Source organism: Phyllostomus discolor, chromosome 14, assembly GCF_004126475.2.
Source record: "Phyllostomus discolor isolate MPI-MPIP mPhyDis1 chromosome 14, mPhyDis1.pri.v3, whole genome shotgun sequence".
NCBI lineage: Eukaryota > Metazoa > Chordata > Mammalia > Chiroptera > Phyllostomidae > Phyllostomus > Phyllostomus discolor.
The window spans coordinates 46,571,042-46,595,878 of record NC_040916.2 but is presented as its reverse complement, the minus strand read 5'-3'; the positions used below and the strand labels follow the sequence as shown (position 1 = coordinate 46,595,878).

General features: G+C 44.0%; 1 protein-coding gene and 1 pseudogene across 1 annotated transcript; both read right to left on the bottom strand.

Moving 5' to 3' along the window:
• Positions 1–12,540: 12,540 nt before the first annotated feature.
• Positions 12,541–13,916, bottom strand: LOC114489106 (annotated as a pseudogene).
• A 4,526-nt stretch (positions 13,917–18,442) lies between these two features.
• S100A11 (S100 calcium binding protein A11) lies at positions 18,443–23,837 on the bottom strand. Its single transcript, XM_028502881.2, has 3 exons — positions 23,735–23,837; positions 20,239–20,391; positions 18,443–18,751 (listed from the first exon to the last, which is right to left on the bottom strand). The coding sequence occupies exons 1-3, from the start codon at positions 23,735–23,737 to the stop codon at positions 18,599–18,601; spliced, it is 309 nt and encodes a 102-aa protein (XP_028358682.1). The 5' UTR covers positions 23,738–23,837; the 3' UTR covers positions 18,443–18,598.
• Positions 23,838–24,837: the final 1,000 nt, after the last annotated feature.

The window sequence follows — 24,837 nt, the reverse complement described above, 5'->3', positions numbered from 1 at the left end:
TTACTGTCATAGATAATAATTAGATATAAAAAGATTACTTTTGAATAAACATCTTTGCTCACATGTTTATTTTCTTAGGATAGATTCCTGTTGGGGGCTGTCGTTTGGTTTGTTTGTTTGTTTGTGTGGATCTTAAAGGACAAGTGGGGATTAGCCATGCTCTGTGGGACACAGGCAGGAACAGCATGTGCCAGAGCATGGAATTGTGGGGGAGCGTGTCTGTTCAGGAATTGCCCCAGTTGGAAGGGGATGAGCCTGAGAGGACGTGTCTTTCTTGGGGCACCTGGATTCTCTGCCAAGGAGCTTGGAGCTGGTTTCTGAAGGTAAGAAGGAGCCACTGAAGAATGTTAAAGAGGGAGGGAGTAACTTTTCCACTTACCAGCTGTGTGGCTCCAGGCCGGTCATCTTCCCACTGTGAACTTGAGTGTCTTTGTGGATGAAATAGGGAAAGACACTTATCTTCAGGGGTGATGGAAAGAAGGAACCATCTAATGACCATCAAGGCCTCCCTGGCAAGCTCCCAGCAGGCAGCAGGTTGCAGATAGAGGATTAAGCTGCTGTGTGATCCCTCACTGCTGAAAGCCTTCAGAAGGCAGAGCAAGGCCTCTGGTGTGTGATTTGTGGGTAAACACCTCTGAGGAGACTTCACTTTAGGGCGGGGGTGGGGGTGGGGGGTGTCCACGGAAGCTAGGCTTGCCTGGCTAACTTATCTCTTGGAACCGCGGAAGCTGAAGGGCTACAGTCTTTTTTTTTTTTTAAAGCATGAGAACTCCTAGCTTGGGTTACAGACCATCGCCTTCCTTCTGTAGGTGAGCTGAAAGCTGCAAATTCTAATGGTTATAATCTATCAAATAACTTATTGAGTGCCTACTATCACCCAGCATGCTCTGAGTACTGTACAAGTAAAGGGGGAAAAAACCCATGATCGAAAAAACAAGGGTCTGAATGAGAGAAGAATTGAAGGGAAAGAGCAGAAAGTCAGGGAAGACTACACAGAGGAGGAGACATTTGAACCCAGACTTAGAAGAAGAGGAACTAGGGTTGCAAGTAAAGGAGGAGCTAGGAGGAAGCTTTTCTAGTGGAGGGGAGGGCACGTGCAGAGGCTGGGAGGGGCCTGGGCTGAGAGGGGAACTGCAAAACCGCCAGTGTGCCTGCCGCACAGGGGAGGGTGGCAGGAGATGAGGATGGACAGGCTCTTAACCACTACTTTACATAGTGGTTAAAAGCACTGGCTTGGGAAAGAATCCTGTTTTCTCTGCCATGTCACCTTTCCAAACCTCAGTTTTCTCATCTGGTAAACGGACTTGATAGTAGTAGTACTTACTCATAAGGAGGTTGTGAATATAAATGAGAAAATGCATGCAAATACTTAGCAGAGTGCCTGGCGCATAGTGAGTGTCCCACTCACATTAAATATAATAATTATTAATACGTGGGGTGTGGATTGGAACCAGACAGGCCTGTGTTGAATCCTGGCGCTGCTGCATGATTGCTTTGCACCACAGGCAACTAAGTCTCTGCTCCTTTGGTGTCCTCATCCATAAAGCAGGGTTCAAATTCCTATTCTGTGGATCAGTTCATTGTGGGAATTATATGAAGTGAGTTATGCGGAGCCATCCTGAAGATTGGAGCCAACCCACAAGGTGTTTTAATTATTTTAAAGTGTTTTCCTGAATATGTTCGGTCTCTTAAATACTCAAAAAAGAGGCGAGCAAAACCTTAATGAAACTGGTCATAAATTGGTGGGTCAGTCTCTGTTATGGGTTGGAGTGGTTGACAAAGCAAAGCCTGGGGATTTTAGCCCTCCTCGTCCATTTGCTTGTCGTAAGGAATCCTGATTTCCCAGGTTTCTTCCAAAGATAAAGAAAACAAGATCCTGTCCCTCGAGTTAAGTAATTAGGCCCGAAGAGAACACCGGATTGTCTGAACCCTGGGAATGCTTGGTGTTGGGGAAGTACCCTGCAAGACAGCACCCGCCCACTGTGGGCTGTGGTCTGCCAATTTCACGTGTGGCTCCTTTTTCTTCATTAAAACTTAAGAACAAGTGGTGTTCCAGGCAGAAATTCTGTGGGCTGCATCAAAGGACGTTATTTAAGCCTAGATACTCTAAGTTTATTGATATTAGAATGCCGCTGGGGAGGGCTCAGACCCACAGAAATGAGACTCCATGGAGCCTGTGACTCAAACCCCTTGTGAAATGCTGGCCGCTTGATTTGAATTGGTTCCTCCATGGTGTTAGCCAGCAGTGAGCTCTGAGGTTTCCTGGCAGTGCTGTTTCCGGGCTGGAAGCTGCTGTGAGGTGCTTTGTACCCAGGGAGAGGGTGTGTCCTTTCTTCCTAGCTGATGCTGTGGGTCCCTCTGGTGGCTGCAGAGTGAGTAGCTCTGCGGCGGGCTTCCTTTCTCCTGAGTGGCCCTGGCAGAGTAAGGAGCAGGAAGTCTTGTCTAGAAGCTCATGGAATTAACATGGGGCTGGGACGTTTACCCAGCTGGCGTGAGAAGGAGACTATGATTTAGGTTGGCACTTTGCCCCCTTTGCTCATGCCTTTGGTGGCATTTCTCAGGACTTGGGCTGTGGGAACAGCAATGCTCTGTGTACAAATCTGTGTACAAATGATCAAAAGAAATGGAGATGTTGGGCTGAAGTAGTGTTTGGTGCCACATAGATCAAAACCTCAATTAGGACATAGAATTTAACCAGTTTTACTGGTTGGACTTTAAGTGAATTCATTCCTACAGTTTTGAGCACAGATATTCTGAAACCCAAAGTGCCCGGGTATTGGAGGATGTACTTGCGGGCAATCAGTGGGGCTCTCTTTGAGGTCATGCTGGTCATACAGATGCATGGAAATGTACTCCAGCTCTCACTTGTTAAAAATTAACACCATGATTGTAAAGTCTGTGTCATATGTTGTCTTCTTTGTTCTGCATAATTTCCCCCAGAAATAGTTTAGATTGATTAGTGTTATGACTATAGTAATAGTTTATTGTCTCACAAAAGACTTGTTAGATTCTAAGTCTGTGTTCAACTTAACTGAGGGTATAAGCGCAGCCTCGTTAGAACCCAGACAAGTCTAGTCTCCAGGCCTCTCTCGCCGCCATCTCTCTCTGCCTTTCTTTGGGCAGAGCAGGACAGCTGCTTAGGAGAATAACGAAATCTAGGCAGGAACATGAGGCATGTTCACAAACGGCTCTGATGGAGCCGGTGTGTGTGGCCAGTGCTGCCCAGGTGTAGACAGTAAGACCAGTAGGAAAGCAGAACAGCAGGCTTCACTGGGCCAGGATTCTTAAGTAAAACTTCATGGGAGATATGAAGTGGGTCTCAAAGGCTGGGTCTGATTTATGGACTGATGGGGTGTGTGGAACTGGTGCTGAGAGGAGGGCAACCAGGCGAGGAGCAACCCGAAGGAAAACACAGAGGGGAGAGTGTGCAGGACACATTTGGAGGAACAGCAGATGCAGGTAGAACAGAGGTTTCTGTGAGGGATAAGGGCTAGGTGATTGATGCTTTTGAATTCCATGCTAATGATTTAAATTGCAGATGTGACTAAGCCACAGAAGTTTGAACCGCTGAGGACTGGAGGTGGAGAAAATGCAGGCCAGCAGATGGAGAAGGCGAGGCTGGCGATGGTGCAGTCCTGAACTAGAGCAATGGTAGTCAGAGTGGACAGGATGTATGGATCTGAGGGAAATTTGCAGGAAGAATCCTCAGGGCTCCAATACTGAGCTGCAGGGCAGGAGGGAGAGGAAGGAGCACAACCACTGGGAATTACCAGCTGGGGCACCTGGAGCACTGAGGCGCTTGCCAAATGCAGGGAAAAGACACTGGTCTGGGAAGGAGGGCACTGAACAAGCTGCTAGAGGGATTTCTAGGCAGCAATGACCTGCTCTGTGATTAGTCTTATATTGTCCCGCCCCTGGCACAGTGACCTGCAAGGGAGAGTGCATAGACAGTGGCTCTGACCGTTGTCACTGCTTCCCTGAGTGATGCCCTGTCGCTCCCAGTGCATGCTTTGTGGTCCGGCTGGGATCCTGGCAGGACACCTGGCTCCAGCAGTTTTTCCCAGCCAGGCTCGGCCACCTAGTGAGGAGAGAATCAGACTGGGATTTGGGAAGCTGGGTGCAGCTGCTGGGCTGGCTGCTTCAGGGAATGCAAAGATGAAGATATACTCCTTGTGCTTGAGGAGTTCCCACTCTAGCTGAGGAGCCAGGCTGTAACAAAAGGGAGGCCAGAACCTCTCCTCCCCTGGATTGGGCAGCTCCCTTAGCACCTCATGGTCCCCAGCACAGGGTGTAGACACGGTCTGTGCACTTGTTTGTCTCCCTCAGTGCCTGCGGTTCCTTGGGGACAGAGATTTATCTTGGCATTGAGGGGAAGCAGAGTTTTACTCCAAAATATGCCTTTTGGGGTATTGATTATTTTAAGTTGGTTACTTTTTAAGAAAAGAAAGACTCAGGGAAAACCTTTAAGGGAGCTATCATCATAGATAACTATAGTTTGATATGAACTAGAGTGTCATAGACAGGGAAGAACCTAGCAAGGCCTGTTTGATCAAAGGGGCCTGTGCCTCTTGTCAAAGATGACCCAGCAAACATCTGTTTATCAAACATTTACTTTTCCACCTCCATGTGAATTGCCTTTCTGCCCTTTCAAGTCTTAAACTACAACCTCCCTCCCTTCTCCTTCACTTAAGATGGCATTTAAAGCATTAACTGCTCCGTTGGTCCTTGGGTCTCATATTCTTATGGAACTCCCATTGTACATACATAATAAATTTGGTTATTTTCTCCCATTAATCTATCTCATGCTAACTTTATTATTAGATCAGCCAGAACAACTTAGAAAAGTAGAAGGAAATTTTTTTTCTCCCCCATAGTGTGTGAGCAGAATACACTAAACATTGACCCTCAGTGGATGTTGGCAGGAAGTATACATCCCTGGTCAATACAGGTTGCTGAACAGAATGATCCTGGCTCAGAATGGCATGTGCTAAGTTTAAGAATCCTGCTGGGGAGCTGAGGGGGGAAGGGTGACTTGGTGGAATTAACCCTCTCAGCCTGAGCATGCACAGGTTCTCTTTTAGAAAATGTAACATAAAAGCTATCATTGATTCTAGCAAATAAATGAGTTAAAACTCTCCATACTTTAAAAGACATTCAAACTTTTCAGCATAACCTGTTTTTAAAAGGCAACAGTAGATGCATAGCTCTGGGTTGTAAAGGTTTATTAGTGACAGAAATCTTCCTTTTATGAAACAGCTGCCCATCACCTTGACTGAACACATAACATTTTTTTCTTCTTAGTGGTATTTAACGGAGTAGTGAGGGAGAAAGGTTAGAAAGTGGGCGTTTGAGTTCACGTCCTCCCTTTCATTAGCTGCAGTCCGGGGCAAGTCACCCCACCTCTCTGAACCCGCTTCTTCATCTCTACAGTGAGGAAAATAATAAGCCAAATTTAGAAGATTGGTTACATTTGAGGAGTCATTTTTGTACATTCATTCAGATACTTACTGAGTGCCAACTGTATGCCCGACACTGTTAAATGCTGTGGATACAGAAATGAAGACACAGTCTCCCAGACAAGGAAAAGCTAAAAGAGTTCATCTCCATCAAACCAGTATTATAAGCAATGTTAAAGGAACTTCTTTAGGGAGGAAAAGAAAAGAATAGATAAAAATATGAATAATAAAATGGCAATAATGACGTATCTATCAACAATAACTTTAAATATAAATGGATTAAATGCTCCAATCAAAAGACACAGGGTGGATGAATGGGTAACAAAACAAGACCCTTACCCGTGCTGTCTGCAAGACTCACGTCAGATAGGAAGACACACACAGACAAAGTAAAGGGATGGCAAAAGATATTATATGAAAATGGAAGTTAAAAAAAGCTGGGGTAGCAAACTTATACCAGACAACATAGACTTATAAAAAAGAAGGCCATAATGAGAGACAAAGAAGTGTCCAGCAATTCTACTTCTAGTTATTTATTGGAAAAAACCCAAAGCACTAATTAGAGAGGACATGTGCAACCCATGTGTTCATTGCAGCATTATTTACAATAACCAAGGTATGGGAGCAACCTAAGTGTCTACTGATTGATGAGTAGATAAAGAAGTGGTGCAAATCTACAATGGAATATGACTAAGCCATAAAAGGAATGATAGTTTGCCATTTGCAACAACATGGATGGACATAGAGGGCATTATGCTTAGTGAAACAAACCAGACAAAGACAAATATCATATGATTTTACTTATATGTGGAATCTAAAAAACCAAAATAAATGAACAAACAAAATAGAAACAAACAACTCATAGATACAGAGAACATTTTGATGGTTCCCAGACTGCAGGGGGAGTTGAAGGGATGGATATGAAAAGGAAGGGGATTAAGAAGTATAAATTGGAAGTTGTGAAATAGTCATAGGGATGTAAAGTATAGCATAGGGGAATATAGTCAATAATATTGCAATAATTATTTATGATGTCAGATGGGTCCTAGATTTATTGGGATGGCCACCTTGTAACTTATATAAATATCTAATCACTGTGTTGTACACCTGGAACTAATATAATATTATATATCAACTGTAATTGAAAACTAAAAAATGATTTAAAAAAGAAGTAAAGACATAGTTTCTTCTTCTGAGAACCCCAGTCTAGTGGGGCGAACAGACAAACAGAATGACATGTAAAGCTGAAAACTGCTGAGGCTGAGGTGCCTCTGACTGTAGAGCCGAGAGCGGACGTGGGGAGTTAGGGGAGGTTTCTTGCAGGGAGAGCCCCTTGACGCTAATCTGAAGGGTAATAGCCCGGTGAGGAGGGTTGGGGAATGAGAGAGAGAGGGAGAGAGATCCAGAGAACTACAGAGGACTTGGAAGGTTTGGTGGGAACGTGGGGTGTGTGTTCAGGAGTTGCAGGAGATCCGGATGTAGAATCCATGAAGTGCCAGAATGCAAAGAACCTCCAGTACTGAGTGAAGAAATCTGAATTTTACTTTGAATACTGTGAGGACTGTTGCAAGTTTAGCACTTAGTGCTAAGGAGTTGAGGAGGTTTAGTGGTGAGAAAATGAACAGAGGGTGAGATAGCATTTATGAAGCAACCTCTGCCGTCCAGCTGGTGTTAACTTACACCTTACTCATCTTTCACATTTGGGTCTCTTCCTCTGCCAGTTCATGTATTTACAGGCTGGGTTTACAAAGTTCCTGAGTTTTTTGCTTTTGTTTTGCACTCTTACCCAATGACTCTGCAGCTCATGTTTAATGATAATGTTGCAACTGAGTTGCTGTAAGGATAAAATATGAGTTTGGTGACAGGAATATTTGTCTCTGTTTCGGTTGTGTTCTCAGCAGAGAGAGGGAGGGCTAGGGCTGGGATTACTGTTGTTCTCACTGCCTGTTCTCACAGGGTGCTCGAGTTAATCAGAACCCAGCTCCCAGCCAGTGCAGACTTGCCGTTCCCTCCCAGAGTTTTCTTTCTTGACTGTGGTCATCCAAGAATGAATGCATTAGGTGATGACTGGGGAGATTGAGGAGATTAGGGAGAGCAGAGAAACAAAGCATGAATTATCGCAGTTGCTGCACAGGTGTGGTCCACTCCATCTCTCTGTCTGAATTCCAAACACACCTTTCACCAGGTTCACAGACAGTACAATAGGGTCATTGTGAGGTGGGCGGGGGTGGTGAGTCAAAAGGTCTTCTTGAGGTGCAGTGGGTGGGGAGAGATCCTCGCTGCCATCACTGGAGCTGGGCCCAGAGCTGTTGGTGGAAGGGCTGGCTTCACGATCCTTTATATACAGGGGCGGGCAAACGTAGGTTTACAGTTGTGAGGCCGAGAAACACAGAGTAGACCATAAGAAGGTGAATAATGAAGGCTGGCAGTTTGAGCACTTATTATGAGATTGTACCTAGGTGTATTGTGTCACTGTGACATTCTTCTGAGTTAATAAAGCAATTGCAATGATCATAACTGCATGTCTTTTTCCATATGGACAACAATAAACCTACTTTTGCCCACCCCCTTTGTTTGCGTGGCTATATAGTTCATTGATGGATTCTCTATTTGCTTATTTTTCTCTCTTCATGTGCTCCAGTTCTTGTTTTATATATCCTATGTCTTGTTTTATATATTTGAACATTTTAAAGATATATTAAAGTCTATTCCCATTTCTCTCTCCTATTACTTGGGTGCAAAGTCTCTCATGTGTTGCGTTTACTCATAGTCCCCACGTGCAGTGTACTGTTTGTCTGTGAGCCCATTTTAGGGGGATTTAGCTTCTGTGGAAATCCTCCATATGGCCAGATGTGTCTCCATAAGGTGATTTGCATTTCCCTAGGGTTTTATGGTGCTTACTGCTCCATAGTAAGTGCTCTGGAGCACTTTTTAGGTCATTTCTTAGCCTGGGGTTTTGGTACCAGGTAGCAGTGTGTGCGTGAGCCTGTGCCCCCAGGAAGCACAAGGTCAGTGCTCTGATCTCTATCAGATGACTTTTCCCTGCACCCCTCCCGTGATCATTCTGAGTCTTGTCTGGGATGGTGGACTGAGTTTTCCAGTCTTTGTCGCTGACAAGGCAACTCTTTAGCTTGGAGTTCAGATCCTGTTCTCCACTATAGTCCGGGGACACATGGCCTCAGCTCGGGCATGCTGTTCCAGCCGTGAGCTCCCTTTTTGCTTTCAGCATCTGGACATTTCTCTTTCTGCTTTGAACTGACCAAGTATTTAAACTCTTTTTTGGGGAGTAGGTGTTCCATTTTATCCAGCAGTGGAAAAGGGGGTTTGCTGTATCTACTCCATGCTTGATCTTGACAGAATTCCTAGCATCATGGTCCAAATCTTTATTAAAAGAGATGGATTTTTCCTTAGTAAAAAATAAAATAAATAAAACTACATTGGGGGAAAAATAGGGACAACTGTAAGAGTGTAAAAAATAAAAAAATAAAGTTAAAAAGGGAAAAAATTGGCATTTGATTGAGCAATGATTTCTTGGCTATAATACCAAAACCAGAAACAATAAAAACATAGATAAATTATACTTCATCAAAATTAAAAACTTTTGTGCATCAAAGGATGCTATCAATAGAGTGAAAATTTGACCCAGAATAGGAGAAATATTTGCCAATCATGTATCTGGTATATGATTAATATCTAGAATACAAAGAATTCCAACAACTCAATAACAAAAAAAACCCCAATTTAGAAATGGGCAGCCACCAAATTATATACATAAATTATGTATAGTTGTTTTATATACCAATTATACTTTGATAAAGCTGGAAAACAATGGGCAAAGTTCTCAAATAGATATTTTTCCAATGAAGATATACAAATGGCCAATAAATACATGAAAAAATGCTCAACATCACTAATTATTAGGGAAATACAAATCAGAAGAACAATGAGATACTACTTCATGACCACTAGGATGACTATTATAAAAAATAAAATCAAACAAAAACACAACAAGAAGCCCCAGAAAATAACAAGTGTTGATGAGGATGTGGAGAAATGGGGCCCTTGTACTTGCTGGTGGGTGTAAAATGGTGCGGCTGTTGTGGAAAATGATACGGCGGTTTAAAAAATTGGACGTAGAATTTCCATAGGATTTGGCAATTCCACTTCTGGGTGTTCATCAAAAGGATTGAAAGCAGATATTTTGTGCACCCACGTTCATAGCAGCATTATTCCCAGTAACCAGAATGTGGAAGCAATTCAAGTGTTCACTGATGGGTGAATGGATAAACAAAATGTGGCACACAACTATAATGGAATGTTATTGAGCCTTAAAAAGCAAGGAAATTCTGCCCTGGCTGGCATAGCTCAGTGGATTGAGTGCTGGCTGCAAACCAGAGTGTCACAGGTTCGATTCCCAGTCAGGGGACATGCCTGGGGTGCAGGCCATGACCCCCAGCAACCGCTCATTGATGTTTTTCTCTCTCTCTCTTTCTCCTTCCCTTCCCTCTCTAAAAATAAATAAATAAAATCTTAAAAAAATAAAAAAAAAAGCAAGGAAATTCTGATACACACTACAACAGTAGTCAAATTCACAGAGATGGAAAATGAATGTGGTTCCTGGGAATGGGAGAAGGGTGAAAATGAAAAATGATTTTTTTTATGGCCTTCCTCTGTATTTGGCCTGAGAATATAGGATTTGAATCTTTTTAAAATTTAGCTGATAGTGTTCAACAATTAATACCTGTAATTGTGGGGTGTTTTTATTTGCTTAGGGAGCTTTAAATACATTAATGTGGAATTATTAATATTAAAAAAATCTGCCAGGTTTCCTCTGAGATATACAAGGTTTTACCTACATTTCACACCACAAATTCATGCAGAATTTTTATCTGCAAGGTAAAGTTCAAGAAAAACTAAAAGGACCCCTCTATTCCAAAGTGGAAACAAAAGAATTCCCTTGTTTTGGCTTTGCCTCTATGAAAACATACAGAAAATTTAGGAGTTAAGGGGGGATGGCATTTATAGAGTTCATTTATGTAAAACTTAAACTCCACATTCACAAAGATAGTTTGTCCATTGCAGGTATTCCACAAGGAGGATAGGGTGCCGCTCTATACCCATGGTATTTCTAACCTCTTTGAGACCCATACTGAAATTCTTTTCTGTATGAAACTTTTTTTATTGTTTATGCTGTTAAGTTGTCCCAATTTTCCCCCCTCTGGCCCCCTCCACCCAGCCCACCACCCACTTCCGTAGTCAGTCCCCACACGGTTGTCCAGGTCCATGGGTCCCTCATATATGCTCTTTGACTAATCCCTTCACCTTCTTTCAAAGTCCCCAACTCCCTCCACCCCTCTTATACCTGTCATAGCTGTCATTTTATTATTCCATGATTCTATGCCTCTGGTTCTGTTATGCTCATTACTTTATTTTGTTCATTAGTTTCCTCTTGTAAGTGAGATTATATGGTATTTGTCTTTCATCAACTGGCTTGTTTCACTTAGCATAATAGTCTCCAGTTCCATCCATGCTGTTGCAAAAGGTAGGCGCTCCTTTTTTTTTCTGCTGCATATTTTTCCATTGTGTAAATGTACCACAGTTTTTAATCCACTGACCTACTGATAGGCACTTAGGCTGTTTCAAAATATTGGCTATTGTAAGTAGCACTGCTATGAATTCTTTTGAATTGGTGTTTTGGGATTCTTAGGGTATATCCCCAGCAGTGGAAATGCTGGGTCAAAAGGCAGTTCCATTTTTAATTTTTTGAGGAAATTCCATACTGTTTTCCACCATGGCTGGATACTGAGTTCCAGTCAGGGAAGATGAAAAAGTTCTGGAAATGGATGGTGGTGATGGTTATGCAACAGTGTGAATCTATTTAATGCTTCTGAACTATATACTTACAAATGGTTAAAATGTTAAATTTTATTTAACCACAGTAAAAAAATAAATAAAAAATTTTTCAATAAATTAAGACTATACAAGGTCTGTCCAGAAAAAGTCCAGCCAGGGAAATCAGACTGGAATGTACATTTGTGAACAATGATGACTTCACTGTTCTAGTTAGTTGGAGCAGTAGAGGCTGTTGAGTGAGCATGTATACTGTGTGGCTGTTTCATTCAAAATGACTGAGTGAGTAGAGCAATGAATCTGCATCAAATATTGCATTAATCTTGAACATTCCTCCGTGGAAACTATTAAGATGATTCAGAAGGCCTCAGCTATGTGCAACTGGTGACTGGCAGCTTCATCACAACAATGCACCCACTCATGCATCACATTTTGTGCAGAGTTTTTGGCAAAACATCAAATCACTCAAGTGACTCAGCCCTCCTATAGCCCAGATTTGGTGCCCTGTGACTTCTGGCTTCTCCTAAAACTAAAATCACCTTTGAAAGGAAAGAGATTTCAGACTGTTGATAAGATTCAGGAAAATACAATGGGGCAGCTGATGGCAATTGGGAGAACTGTATGAGGTCCCAGGGTACCTACTCTGAAGGGGACTGAGGCATCATTGTCCTATGTACAATGTTTTTTGTATCTTATATCTTCTTCAATAGATGTCTCTATTTTTCATATTACCTGGCTGGATATGTTCTGGTATCCAGACCTCAGATACTAAAAATAAGTCTACCCTTAGTAGTGTTGGCACTTTACTCTGCAGCAGGAGAAGTAACTATGTGGTAGGAATATACTGATCTCATCTTTCTACAGTGAGATGGATATTCTCTTTGCTGCTCCAGGTGCACTGTCTTCTCCTCTTCCTCCTCCTCCTCTCCTTCTTTTCCTCTTTCTCCTCCTTCTAATGTTTCTTCCTTTGGTTGGCTTTGCTATTTGGGAATTTGGAACCACTTGGAAGATGGACTTCTCTGCAGAATCTTAAATATTTTTCCTTTGCCACAGGGCTTACATGGTCAGTGAGGCCCTCAACTGGAAAGAGAAGACAGGTGTTTAATTTGCTTTGTTGAATGTGGAATTTAAATAGCTTTTATTTTTATACTAACTGAACTTCACCAAACTGGGTCCTGCTTATTACAAGAAAGAGTTCTTGGTGATTTTCTCTGTCCCTAATTTCCTGTGGAGCCAGGCCAGCATGAGGAAGGGAAAAGAGGGTAAACAGAGCCAGGAATGACTCCAACCCCTTCCTATCTCCTGCACTCCCAGGAGCATCCCATATCCAGTCAGGGAGAGAGGGAGAAAATTTTTCCTTCTTCTTTATATTCTTGGTCCCACTAAAACACACCAAGGCAGAGAGCTTGGCTACTCCTTCACCTTCAAGGGATGGCAAGGGATCTTTCCTATTTCTCAAACAAAAAAGGCCATTGATTTTGGGTTTTGCTAAGGAAGGAAGAAAAAGCTTAAGGAGAGCAGGAAAGAAGTCAGAAGGAGCCAAAGTCTCATAGAAGGGTGCTGGGGTTGGCTCAAGGATCCTTCTGACTCTGAAATTTCATTGCTGGCCAGACACCAAGGGTCTCTGTAAAGCTAAAGAAGAGCCCAACACCCCTCTCCCCAGGATGTTCAGGGCTTCATCTGAATGCTTAATACGTTTTTCTCCACACACCTGGCATGGGGCATTCCAGTTCTTACAGATTGCAGTACAAAGAGCATAATCTTATTGATACAGGGTTGTGAGATTGAATAAGCTACAACAATCAAAACTTTTTTCCACTTCATACCAAGTCTGTTTGCTCATGACCCACCAAGAAGCTGGATGATATCTGTCTATTTGCTTTGGTTAATAGCCAGGCATCAACAAGAGATCCCAAACTGGAAGACAAAGACCAAATCAGAGGGGATCATGTAAAAGAATAGCAGCACTCAGTAGTGGTTGACAGCACCCACCAGTCTGGCCACAGCAGTGAGAAGGAAGACTCCCACAGCAATGACTCCTTTAATGACGTGGATGCTGGACACCAGGCCCCATGCAGCCACTCCAGTGAGCAACAAGCCTGCCAGCTTTAGCTTTATCTGTCACTGAAGTTCACAGGAAGGAGGGATGGGCCTTTGTGCTTACAGATCCACGCTCATTCTCCCAACTCCCAAAAAAACCCTTGGATCACCACAGATCCACTTACTGTGCTTCTTTGCCCTGCTCAGCCTTCCAGATGGGTTGGTCCATGGGAAAAATTTGCAGAAGATTAAAAGGTAGGAAGAGAGAAAAATCAGTATCTATTCCCGTCTCCCTTCTACCTCTTGTGGTCTGAGAGTGGCTACATTTCTATACCCAAGACCACAGCTTCTCTGAGGAGCCCCTCTCCCTTGCCTACGGCTCTTGCTGGCTTCCAGTAACTGCTCTGTTGCTTTGCCCGGTGAGGCCTGGCCCAGCTAATAGCTTCTTAATTTTGCTAGTCCCTAGTGTTCCACCATCTCTTTGTTGTTTCTGTTATCCCTGTCCAAACCTTTGTAATATGCTCTTTTTCCCCCAATAAAAGTTGAATTTTAAGAATACAAAGACTCAAAGAGCTGTAATAGCCTCTTTATTAAACTTTCTTTATTGACCATGCTGAGTGTGCTTGTGTTTCCTATGGGGCCCTGACTGATACACCCAGTGCCCCAACTCTGATTTTACAGCATTATCTATTTTTCCAGACCTATTATATGCTGGGCACCACATTAAATACTAGTGATACAATGATACATTTAACTGATACCCTGTTCTTGGGTTCAAAGTCAAACTGGGGAAGACAAGTAAAAACACCACGATAATACAGTGATCACAGTGATAAGTGCTATGATAGAGGAACAGAGTGCTGTGGAAACATCAGATAAGACCATTAAAACTAGACTTGAGTTGTGGGGACGATGAGGGGAGGGAAGGCTGTAGGGATGACTTCCCGTGCGAGCTGACACTTGTGCTGCTCTATAGGACAAGTAGGAAGAGGTAGAAAGTGTGCAAAGGGCTTTCAGGGCAACAAGAAGAGATTAGGAAGGCACAGAGGCACAACACTCAGCTATCAGTTCAGGAGTGTTTGACTGGAGAGAAGAAGCAGTCGTGGTGAGAACGGGAAGTGAAGCTGGAGAGTGGGGCAGGGACAAGGCCGTGAAGGCTCTCGAGTGCCCCAGGACTAGTGTAGATTCCACCCTGCAGGTCTGGCACAGCCAATGTCTGGTTTTAACTGTGGGAGTGACACCATTAAGATTGCCTTAAAAAACTCCTTTGTCACAGGGTGGAGAAAGGAGTGGAGGAGGTCAAATTGGGGACAGGGAGGAGTCAGAGAGCTGATTGCAAAATGGTAGAGGCTGTCTTTTCTGAAGGGCAGGGTATGATAGTTGGCTGGTTAGAAGAAAAAATCCATTGATATGGATATTCATAAAAATGATAATATTTCAAATATTTACTTAAACTTAAAACATGTACACTTATCAATATTACTAACTTTCTTGAATAAATTACATTCATAAAGACTTTTTTTTAGTTGGAGAATTTAAAGGTACTTGTGAGGCAATCTGAGTGAAAGATACTCTAGATATTTATGAGTTTTCCTTAATTTGTTTACAGTTATCTTAGCCACAACTACGGTGACCTTCAGTGAATTTCTCTAATCAAGTCTCTTTTTTTTAAAAAGATTTTTATTTATTTATTTATTTTTAGAGAGGGAAGGGAGGGAGATAGAGAGAGAGAGAGAAAGAAACATCAATGTGTGGTTGCTGGGGGCCATGGCCTGCAACCCAGGCATGTGCCCTGACTGGGAATCGAACCTGCAACACTTTGGTTTGCAGCCCGCGCTCAATCCACTGAGCTACGCCAGCCGGGGCTAATTTCTCTAATCAAGTCTTTAAAAAATTCAATTGGCTTTCATCAAGATAAGAACTATCTTTCTGTAGCCATGTTTTATTGGTATATAGACTACTTAATTAAATTGCAGGTTACAAGAACAAGTACAACTGATGCAAACAGGTTTGGGAACAAACACAAATGCATGCTTAGTGAACATGTGATTCCACTGATGGGGTTATAAGAGTTCTCCTGTCGCCTTGGGCATTGGTGGTTCTATGGCATTTTTTGATAGAGGAAATGGAGAGATGGTTAAATGGGTCTGTTAAAAAGAAAGTCTGAAATAAAGCAATGAGGGTGGAGAGGAGGGGATCAATATGCAATAAAACCCAAGAAATGGTTTTTGGATATAGTCATGAGAGAGAAAAGTCTAGGATTATCCCCAGGTTCCTGGTTTACACAGTTGGGTGGATGGTGGTGCAATTCACTGAAATCAGGAATGAAATAGAGGATCTGTTCTGAGAGACAGATGTAGAGTTCAGGTTAAAACATGTTGTGTTGAAGTGTGTTTTCCTTGTGTGTGTTTGTTCCTTATTTTTGAAGCATCCGTTTCTCATGCCTGATCCACTCTTCCCAACTCTTGGTTCTCATAGTTTGGGTAAGGGTCCACCCCAGTTCTGATAGTCATGTACACACCCAGGCCTATGTTAAGCAGTGCACTGCATACCTCCATACCCACTGATTGGCCTGGGATGGTCACATGATTTAAGCTCTTCCAAAAAGAGGAAATCTCAGTATTTTGTTGGGAATTCTGGGAAAAGCAATTGCTTTTCCCCCTTTCAGTGGATTCTCATCTGAGAGGTTGTAGTCCTAAAAATTCTGATAGCCATCTCAAGGTCACAGGAAGGGACCTGAGAATGGAACCAACATTAAAGAACTGAGAAAAGAATTTAGAGAAAGGCACCAGCTCCTAAGGCTGTGTAAAGCTAAACCTGCCTTTACTCTTCAGTTACATGTGTCAATAAATTCCTGCTCTATTTACAACAATATAAATTGAGTTCTTTTATCACCAACAGCAAGAAGAATCCTAGCTGTGGGACAGCCAGGTAGAGATGTTAAATTAAATAGATGAGTTGAGAATTCCAGAGAGAGATTTGGCCTGGGGATATAGAAATGTAAGTTATTAGCATACAGATCAAAGCCATGAGTTTGGAGAAGTTTATTTAGAGAAAATGCATAGTGTATGGACAGCCAATTCATGTAAGCACCATGGAAAGGGAGGTACAGGGTGTGATAGCACAAGGGAGAGATGCCTCATCCCTACTAAGGAGTTTAGTGAGTTTTCCTGGGGTATAAACCATCTAGGCTGAGATGTAAGGGTAAGTGGGAATGTACATTATGGTGAGGGTGGGTGAGGGCTCTGGGTAGAGAGCTCAGGCTAGGAGGTGAGAGAAGCCCAGTGTGTGGAGGGAACTATGCAAACTCAGCATGGCTGGAATGTAGAGGGTGGATGTGTGAGGGGAAGGGCAGAGAAGTGGAAGTTAGACGAGATGGTACACAAAGTGGGGGTGCACTGTGCCTGACTTTACATGACCAGAATATTGGGGAACCCACTGAAGGGCTTTACACTGGAGAGTAACCAGATCAGAGGCTTCAGGAAGGAGAAAGGACTGGAAAGGGCAAAGCCAGAGAAGTGGGGCCCATTAGGAAACTACTTTAGTGTCTAGATGAGAGGCAGTGATGACGTGGGTCAAGGGAAGCCTGGGGATGGACTTGGATATTTGAGTGGAGAATCAGATGAACTTGGAGATTTGATTGGATGTGAGAGGGACTAGGAGTCAGTGCCGATTTTCAAGTCTCTGGGTGGGGCACCTAGGTAGATGCAGGGGCCATTTCCTGAGGCATGGAACAGTGGAGGAGGAGCAAGCAGGCGGGTAGGGAGGATAGTAGGTTTAGTTTGGGTTATGATGAGCCTGGGAATGCAAGCTTCTTGATGGCAGGAATGTTCTCTGCCTTACTGATTCACCTAGGCCTGGTACACTCACCTTGCATACGAGGCACTGCGGTTGTTGAATTGAATCTTGAATTAGAAGCTTGGTAGTGATTAGATCTTACTTCTTATCAAAACTTGAGGGTGCCATGAAAGTAAAGATTTCCCAGCTAGATCCCCGAGCATGGTGTCCTAAAGCCAGGGCCTGTGATTTCATGGTAGAATAGCAAATGGGCCAGTAACCTTAGGGTGCTTGCTGTTTTTCCACTTCTTCCCTGGCTCAGTGTTCTTTGGGATAATACCACTTTTTAATAATATTTTTATTTTTATATAGGATGCACCAGCAAGGGAATGATTTGGAAACTTCCACTGACTACAGATTCTTAACTGCCCTCTGCCTTCACCCTGTGTTGCTAATGAATTAAGGAACTCATTGAAGAGGTAGCTACAATTCTACTTGAAAAATTTGGGGACTTGCTAGTCTAAGCATTAGCCTTCATTCTGTAGTTTCAAAGTGGATCCCTGCTTCCCTCCAAAACCAACCAAACAAAATCAGCCTCAGAAAAAGTGGTCTGATTCATTCTATCTACTAATTTCTGAAGGAAGGAACTGTTTCAGAAAGATTTTTACTCAGATGCTAAAAAACTCAGACAGGTAAGGCATCAGGTTCTCTGCAAAGTGTTTTTCCGGTATTGCTTATGGATGTGTTGTTCCTTCAGACATGCTTCTCCCTTCCTCTAGTCTGTTGTCTTCAACCCTAGGTCAGCCTATTCACCTCTTTAGGCTCATTCCCTGCAGCTTTGCTAGAGGGCTTAGAAAATTAATGTTAACATTAGTCCACAGCCAAACATATAGACCTTGACAACCCAGCCTCCTTCCTATTCTTACCACACCCCACTCCTCAGCTCAGGACCTTCGCCCTTCTTGCTGTTCATTCTTTTGAAAGGCCCTCCATCTTTCTGAATATTTGCTCCTTCAGATCTCAGCACAAATGTTATCTCAGAAGACTGCCCTGCTCCCAGCCCCCGTTTAATGTAGAACAAACCACCTTGTAGTTTTTCCTTCGTAGGATTTATCATACTCTCCTAGTCCTGTTTACCTATTCATTCACTGTTTTTCTGCCATTGGAAAGTAAGCTCAGTGAAGGCGGGACCTTGTCTATCTTGTTGACTGTACCTCAGAGCCTGTCAGTGCCTGTAGTAGGGGCAAACAGATACATTCTCCCCACCCCGCCCGCCAACTCTACTCCCTCCCTCGAATTAATTTACTGACTCTCCAGCGTGTTTTAAAAAATATGTTTTATTACTACCAGCAGGAGGGACATGCATGGGGTGGGGGGTGCACTGTGCTCAGCGGGTGTGTGGTCCATGAGGAGGTGATGATGACTGGGAAGCTGGAAGGGAAGGGGGTGGTCTGGAGGCCAGCCCCACGGGCTCCTCATGTGTACTTCTGGGCACGGCTAAAGGACTCATGGCAAGCTACCGCCAGGCCGCCAATAAGATTAAGAAATTCTTGGAAATCTAGCTGCCCATCACTGTTCGTGTCCAATCTCTTCATCATGCGGTCAAGGACACTAGGGTCCTTCTGGTTCTGCAAAGGTAATAATAACAATAATGAAATGATAATATGAATAGTACCTTTATATTATAATTTCTAAAACGCTTTCAAATATGCTGCCACATTTTATTCTTACAGAGTGTATAGCTAGGGTAAGGATTCTAGTATTCCCACTACTTAGACACAGAAACAGACTCAAAGAGGCGAAGCGACTTGCCTAAGGGGAAGATCTGAGGTTTCCTGGCTCCTAGTCCAGGGTTTTTTATGTGACAATCAGAGGTTGTTCAATTTTATAAGAATAGTGGAACATTTTTTTAAAGTTTTGCATGCAATTCCAATATACAAACTACTGGGTTGGCCAAAAAGTCTGTTATGTTTTTTTCTGTACAAATGCTTAGCTGTCTTTAACTTCATTGGAAACAATTTTGTTAGATTGTTTTGTGAAAGCTGTCATATTGGTGTGCACTAAAAAAAAAACAAACCACTTATCAAAACTGGTGAATTTTTGTGCAGTCATTTTAATATTGAAGATGGAAGAAAATATGTAACATTTTTAGTGTATCATGCTTTATTATCTCAAAGAAGGTAAAAAACACAACTGAAACAAAAACATTGATTTGTGCAGTGTATGGAGAAGGTGCTATGACTAATCGAATGTGTCAGAAGTGGTTTGTGAAGTTTCTTGGAACTACTGACATCTGGGCCAAATAATTCTTTGCTGTGGTGCTGTCTTATCCATTGGAAGATGTTTAGCAGCAACTCTGGCCTCTACCCAGTAGAAGCCAAAAGTGGGGGAGATAGCTGACATACTCAACAATATCCAAATCAATCAAGTTATCGGTGCAAATGAAAACTATGTTTTTTATTTTACAGGAAAAACTAAATGGACTTTTTGGCCAACCCAATACACAAAGGTAGAGTGACTTGAAGTAAAAACAGGATGCAGGCCCTATCTATCAGCCTCATCCTCCACTCATCCAAGCCCCCGGTGCATATGCACATTTACAGACACTGGTTATATATGGCTACTCAAATTAATTAATTTAGAAAGTCAACAGGCACATGTGGCCAGTGGCTACCATATCGGCTAGTGCAGATACAGAACATTTTCTCTATCATTGCGCAAGGTTCTACTGGACAGGACTGCCCTAGAGGCTTTGGGGTGGAGGGACAAAATTAGAAAACTCTGTTAGGCCATTTACCATTTTCCAAGTTCTTTTCCCTAAATGGTAGGGAAGTTATCCCTAAGCCTCGTAATTTGATAACTTTGATTTTTTTCTTATTCAAAGAGCAGGAGGAGAAAAGATCCTTTACTAGTTGTTCAGAGCTCCCTCTTGAGGCCTGGGAACTCAGCCTAGGCTGGTACTTGGACCCCTGGTCTAGAGTGCATGAAAAGGAGGCAGGAGTGTGGGGGTGGGGGTCAGATGCTAGCGCTTCATTCCTAGCTATTCTACCAGTCTTGTTTCATACTCTGGGTAGTTTGGTGCTGGGTGGAGGGTGGTGAGGGCTGGGAACAGTACCTTTGTGAAGGCAGCCAGTTCTGTGTTCATGAAGGTTAGGAACTCAGTCTTGGAAAGTGTAGAGCTGTTCCTGTCCTTTCCAGCATACCTCCGGAAAACAGCAATCAGAGACTCAATGCAGCGCTCCGTCTCCGTAGGGCTGGACATTTTTGCCTTTGGAGAAAAAGAATTCAGGGCTCAGACAAGGGCAACATGCCAAGGCATGAATGTTAGAGAACACTCCAGAGAATCTTGTTTCTTCATTTGGGTCAAAGCAGTTTCCTAATGAGTGGATCATTTTTTTTATGGGGCTTAAGGGCCTAAGATATGCACAAAAAGTCATATTTGGTGAGCCTCCCTCCCATATCCCATCACATTTATTTCAAGGGAAACACAGAGTAGGCATGGAGCATGTGGCTACGTTTGGTGAGAGTAAGGGTGACAGGGCCCGCTGATATTTTTAGAACTCGTGGGAAATATGTACAACTATATGTCTGCAAACCCATGTGCATACCAACCACTGCCTACAGATTTAAAGTTTTCCTGTTTTCCAAGAGTATATAGAGCCTGTTGTGATGAATGAAATGGCAGTTCTTTTTAAAGAAACACTGAATTCCTGAGGCTCATGAATTTTCTAGAAGAAAACTAAAAGCACCACTATTATTGTGTATGGGGTGGGAGATCTGAGAATTTTTTCGATGTTCAAAACCAGCTTTTATATTTGAATATTAGCAATCATGTATTTTACACATGAGGAAATGGAAGCACGAGAAGGGAATGGACAGAGCCACCCCTGGTGCCCCAGCCTCTAGGTCCCTTTCTGCAGTCCTCCTTCTACTTCTAGGTGCCACGAATTCCCACAGGAATGGCCAGTGGAACCTCTCTGGTCATTTCAAACCAGGAAGGTTGAAATGCAGGCTCGCAGGTTTCTGCTCACACAACTCCTGTGGCTTATACAGAGCTGAACCACGGCTGAGGCTGCACCAGCAGGAGCAGGAGGTTCAAATCCTGTGCTGGACCCAGCTTTCTCTTCAACAGAAATCTTTTAGTGAATTCTGTGCTGCTGAGTGTGCTGTTCATCCTAGTGGGTACCTCGAGCCCCAGAAGTGAGGAACTGCTGTTCTCCCCCTGGTGGATAAGAGCAGCAACTGCAGACTTCCTGGAAAACTTGCCCTGCCACACCCTTCCTCTGAGGCTTTCTCCCCAGGCCATTAACAACGGTCTACGTTAGGATGGTCGGTTTGCAATTTAGCACTTGGCTCCTCGTTTGTTTTTGAGGTGTAACCGGTACTTCTTGGAGCCCAGAGATGGAGGCTTTCAGGACCCACAATTGAGCCGATAAGGCTTGATGTAAGCCCTGAGGCTGCCCTGCTGAGAGTCTCCTTCCTTCACTCCTTTCCGTAGGCTTTTCACCTCTCAGTCTCTCTAGGTGCTTTACCAGCCTAGCCAGGTCCCTGCTACCCAATGCATCTTGGGGAATCTGTAAAGCTCTTCTGAAGGTGGGTCCTAAGGAACTCTTTCAGAGGTGGATTCTTTCTCAACAGTCACATGGTTGGAACTTTTTCTTAAAGAGAGAAAACTGCTGGTAGGTTCACAGTTTGGGGGAAAAACAGAATAGCACAGCTTAGAAACCATGTGTTTACACAGCAGCTTTCCTTATCAGGACTAAAATCTCAATCTTTACTAAAGTGTCAGATGACAGGAACAAGAATGGCTAGGAGGGAGTAGCAGGTAGTGCAGAAGGTTCCAGACTAGGGATCAAGGTTTTGTGACTTTTTTTTTAACCTGCAGAAGCTTCTTCTGCCTCTTTTCCTTGAGGAATTCAGATTGCTTTGCTTTTCTAATTTCAAAGTGGCCTTCCACTTTGCTTTTTTTCTCCTTAACATCTCTGCATTTCTCCTCGGAAGCAATTTTCCAGAGGAAAAGAAAGAAACACAATGATCAAATTACTGAAATGGAATTGCAAAATTTGTAGAGCTGAGGGGTCTCTGGAGATAGTTCCCAAGGAGGGAGGCCCAGAGGGAGGGAGACCCAGAGACAGGAAAGCTTGTCCAGGGTGGGGCAGTGGCTGAAGGTGAGGAGAACCTGTCTCCCGCCTGGAGGCCAGGGTTCCCTTCATCCTCAGAATTGTTTTTGGTGAGAACCTTGACAAGAAGAAACAGTATTATAAGTGGGTACTATGAAAAAATTTAAAAATGTACACTAAACATTCAACATTTGAGAAAAGAAAAAGGAACACAGAAAAGAAGTAATGCTTGGAAGAGACTCAGGTATTGCAGTTCTCACTAAACAATATCCCCTCTCCCTTCCAAGGACCCGCAGTGGCAGCCACCTTCCTCCTCTCCAGGGCACTCATGCCAGGTTCACTACCTGCTGGTGCTGGCCCTGCCTTTCCAAGTTTCCCTGTGACAATGACTCTCCCGTTTTGCATGGAAAGAAGAGGAAAAGAAGAGGTGGGTGTACAGATTGACACACCAGCGCGGGGGTTGGCAAATGTGTTTTGTAAAGGGCCACATGGTAAATATTTGAGGCCAGTATGATCCATAAAGACTTGTCACTCTGCTTACGTAGTGGGCCAGCAACCAGACAACTCATAAGTGAATGGGTATGGCCGTGAGCCAATAAAACTTGGTGTGGATGCTGAAATTTGGTTTTCATATAATTTTTGCGTGTCACAAGGTATCATTCTTCCTTTGATTTTCTTTCAACCATTTACAAATGCAAAATCCATTGGTAGCTTAAGTAGGGAACAGAAACCTCATTTGGTCCCTGGGTGGAAGTTTGCTGACTCCCTTCATCAAACAAGAGGTAGATTGGGGAGGTGGCTTAAAGGAAAAGTTAGAAACTTCAAGGTGGGGAGGGCAGGAGCTAAGAAAACAGGTAGTGCAGAGAGTGCCTGAAAAGGCTGTAGGTGTAAAGGAAAAGGAAAAGAAAAAGAAAAGGAAGGGAAGGGAAGGGAAGGGACGACTGGGCTGGGCCGGGCTCCTCCCACATTCTTGGCTGCAGGCGAAGTTCCGCTTCTCGCACGGCCACGGCCACGCCTTTGTCTCGGTCTCGGCCGCCGTTCGCCGGACTTACTGAAACTGTGATTCTCCCGGGGCTCAGACCACAGTTCTGAAATGTGCCCTTTCAGGTCCACAGGAACAGCTGGTGCCGTTCACAGAACCCACCCCGGTCCGTAACTTGTAACTTGTCTCCCGGCTGCGGAACCCCAGCGGCGCGCAGCTCCAGCGCAGGCAGGACCCCGCCCCGCGAGCGGGCCGGGCGGCCTCCCTGCCCGGCGCCCCCAGCCCGAGCTCCGGCTCCCCTGAAAACAAAGAACCTCCCGAGGCCACGCCTGGGCTGTTATTCCAGGTAGAACGTTAGGGCTTTTCCCTTCTGTCCTCTCTTCTAAATTCCCTCCCACGATTGATTTTTCCTGCCACGTCCACATAGAAATCAAAGATAGAGTCTGGTGGAAAGTATGCTGTGGCCTTTTCTTTGGTTTCAGAGGAAGACCTAAAAAAGTCAGGCTTACCATGTCGGAGCAGAGCGAGGCGCAGAGGCTGTGAGCGGTGAGCGGTGCAGCGAGCTCTGGGCGGCGGCGGGCCGGCGGGCGGGGGCTCCTTGCCTGTCCCCGCCCGTCCCCCTCGGTCCCCGCCTTCGCGGCTCCCTCCTGACTCACTCTTCCTGCCCCCTCCTCCGCTCGCGCAGATCAGGACTTGCCAGCGCAACACACAGCCTCCCTTAAAACTCTCAGGAAAACCACCTGAGCCTTAAACAATGTCTCTTTCCTGGACCTGTGAACCTTGAAGATTTTTTACTTTTTTTGAATTAAAAGTTTTACCTAGCCGTCTTCGGGAAGCCTGGCCACATCGTGAGTGGGTCTTTTTCTTGTACGAGCTCTTCCAGGTTGGACACGCAGCAAGATGCCATTTAAAAACGGGCAACGTGGGGTGTGGGCCGCAAGTGCGGAGTAGAAGTCCCCCAGAAGGCAGAGATGCGTGTTCCTTCGCACTGAAGATAGTTAGTAGAAACTTCTTTCCAAACCGACAACTGTTAAACCACAAAACTCCAAACCCCAAATTACTGCAGTTAAAAATTGACCCATGAGAATAGGGCGTTATCTGTGTGCAGTTGGCAACGGAGTTGGAGGTGTATTTAGAATCGGAAGCTCTGGGTTCTAACTCCGAGTCTGTTAGTTCATTGCAGTATTTTTGGTAAACCCCCTCACTCCCTTGAGCCTCCATTTCCTTATTTATAAAAGAAGGTGATGCTGCCTTTCCCATTTTGTAAGATTGTTATGACCGTCAAATAAAATGATGGCTTCGAGAGGGCTTCCAACCCCGTGAAAGAGTGGGCTGCAGGGCGTCGGCGTGAAAATTGCTTCCCCTTCTGCAGGCTCAGCCGGTCGGTCACTCGTGAGCACGTCTTCAGCCCTGCTCAATTACTCCAGGCCCACATTCTCAGGTGTTCTTGAACCCACCTGAAAGTCCCACCTGAGCCTGACTCAGTAGTTAAGAAATAACTCGTTTTCCCTAAGCCCATTTTTCTCCCTTCTTCCCTATCTCTAACGGTACTGCTGTTCTTCCAGTCCCTCAGCCTCAGGACTTTGAGCCAGGTTTTGATTCTAAATCCCTT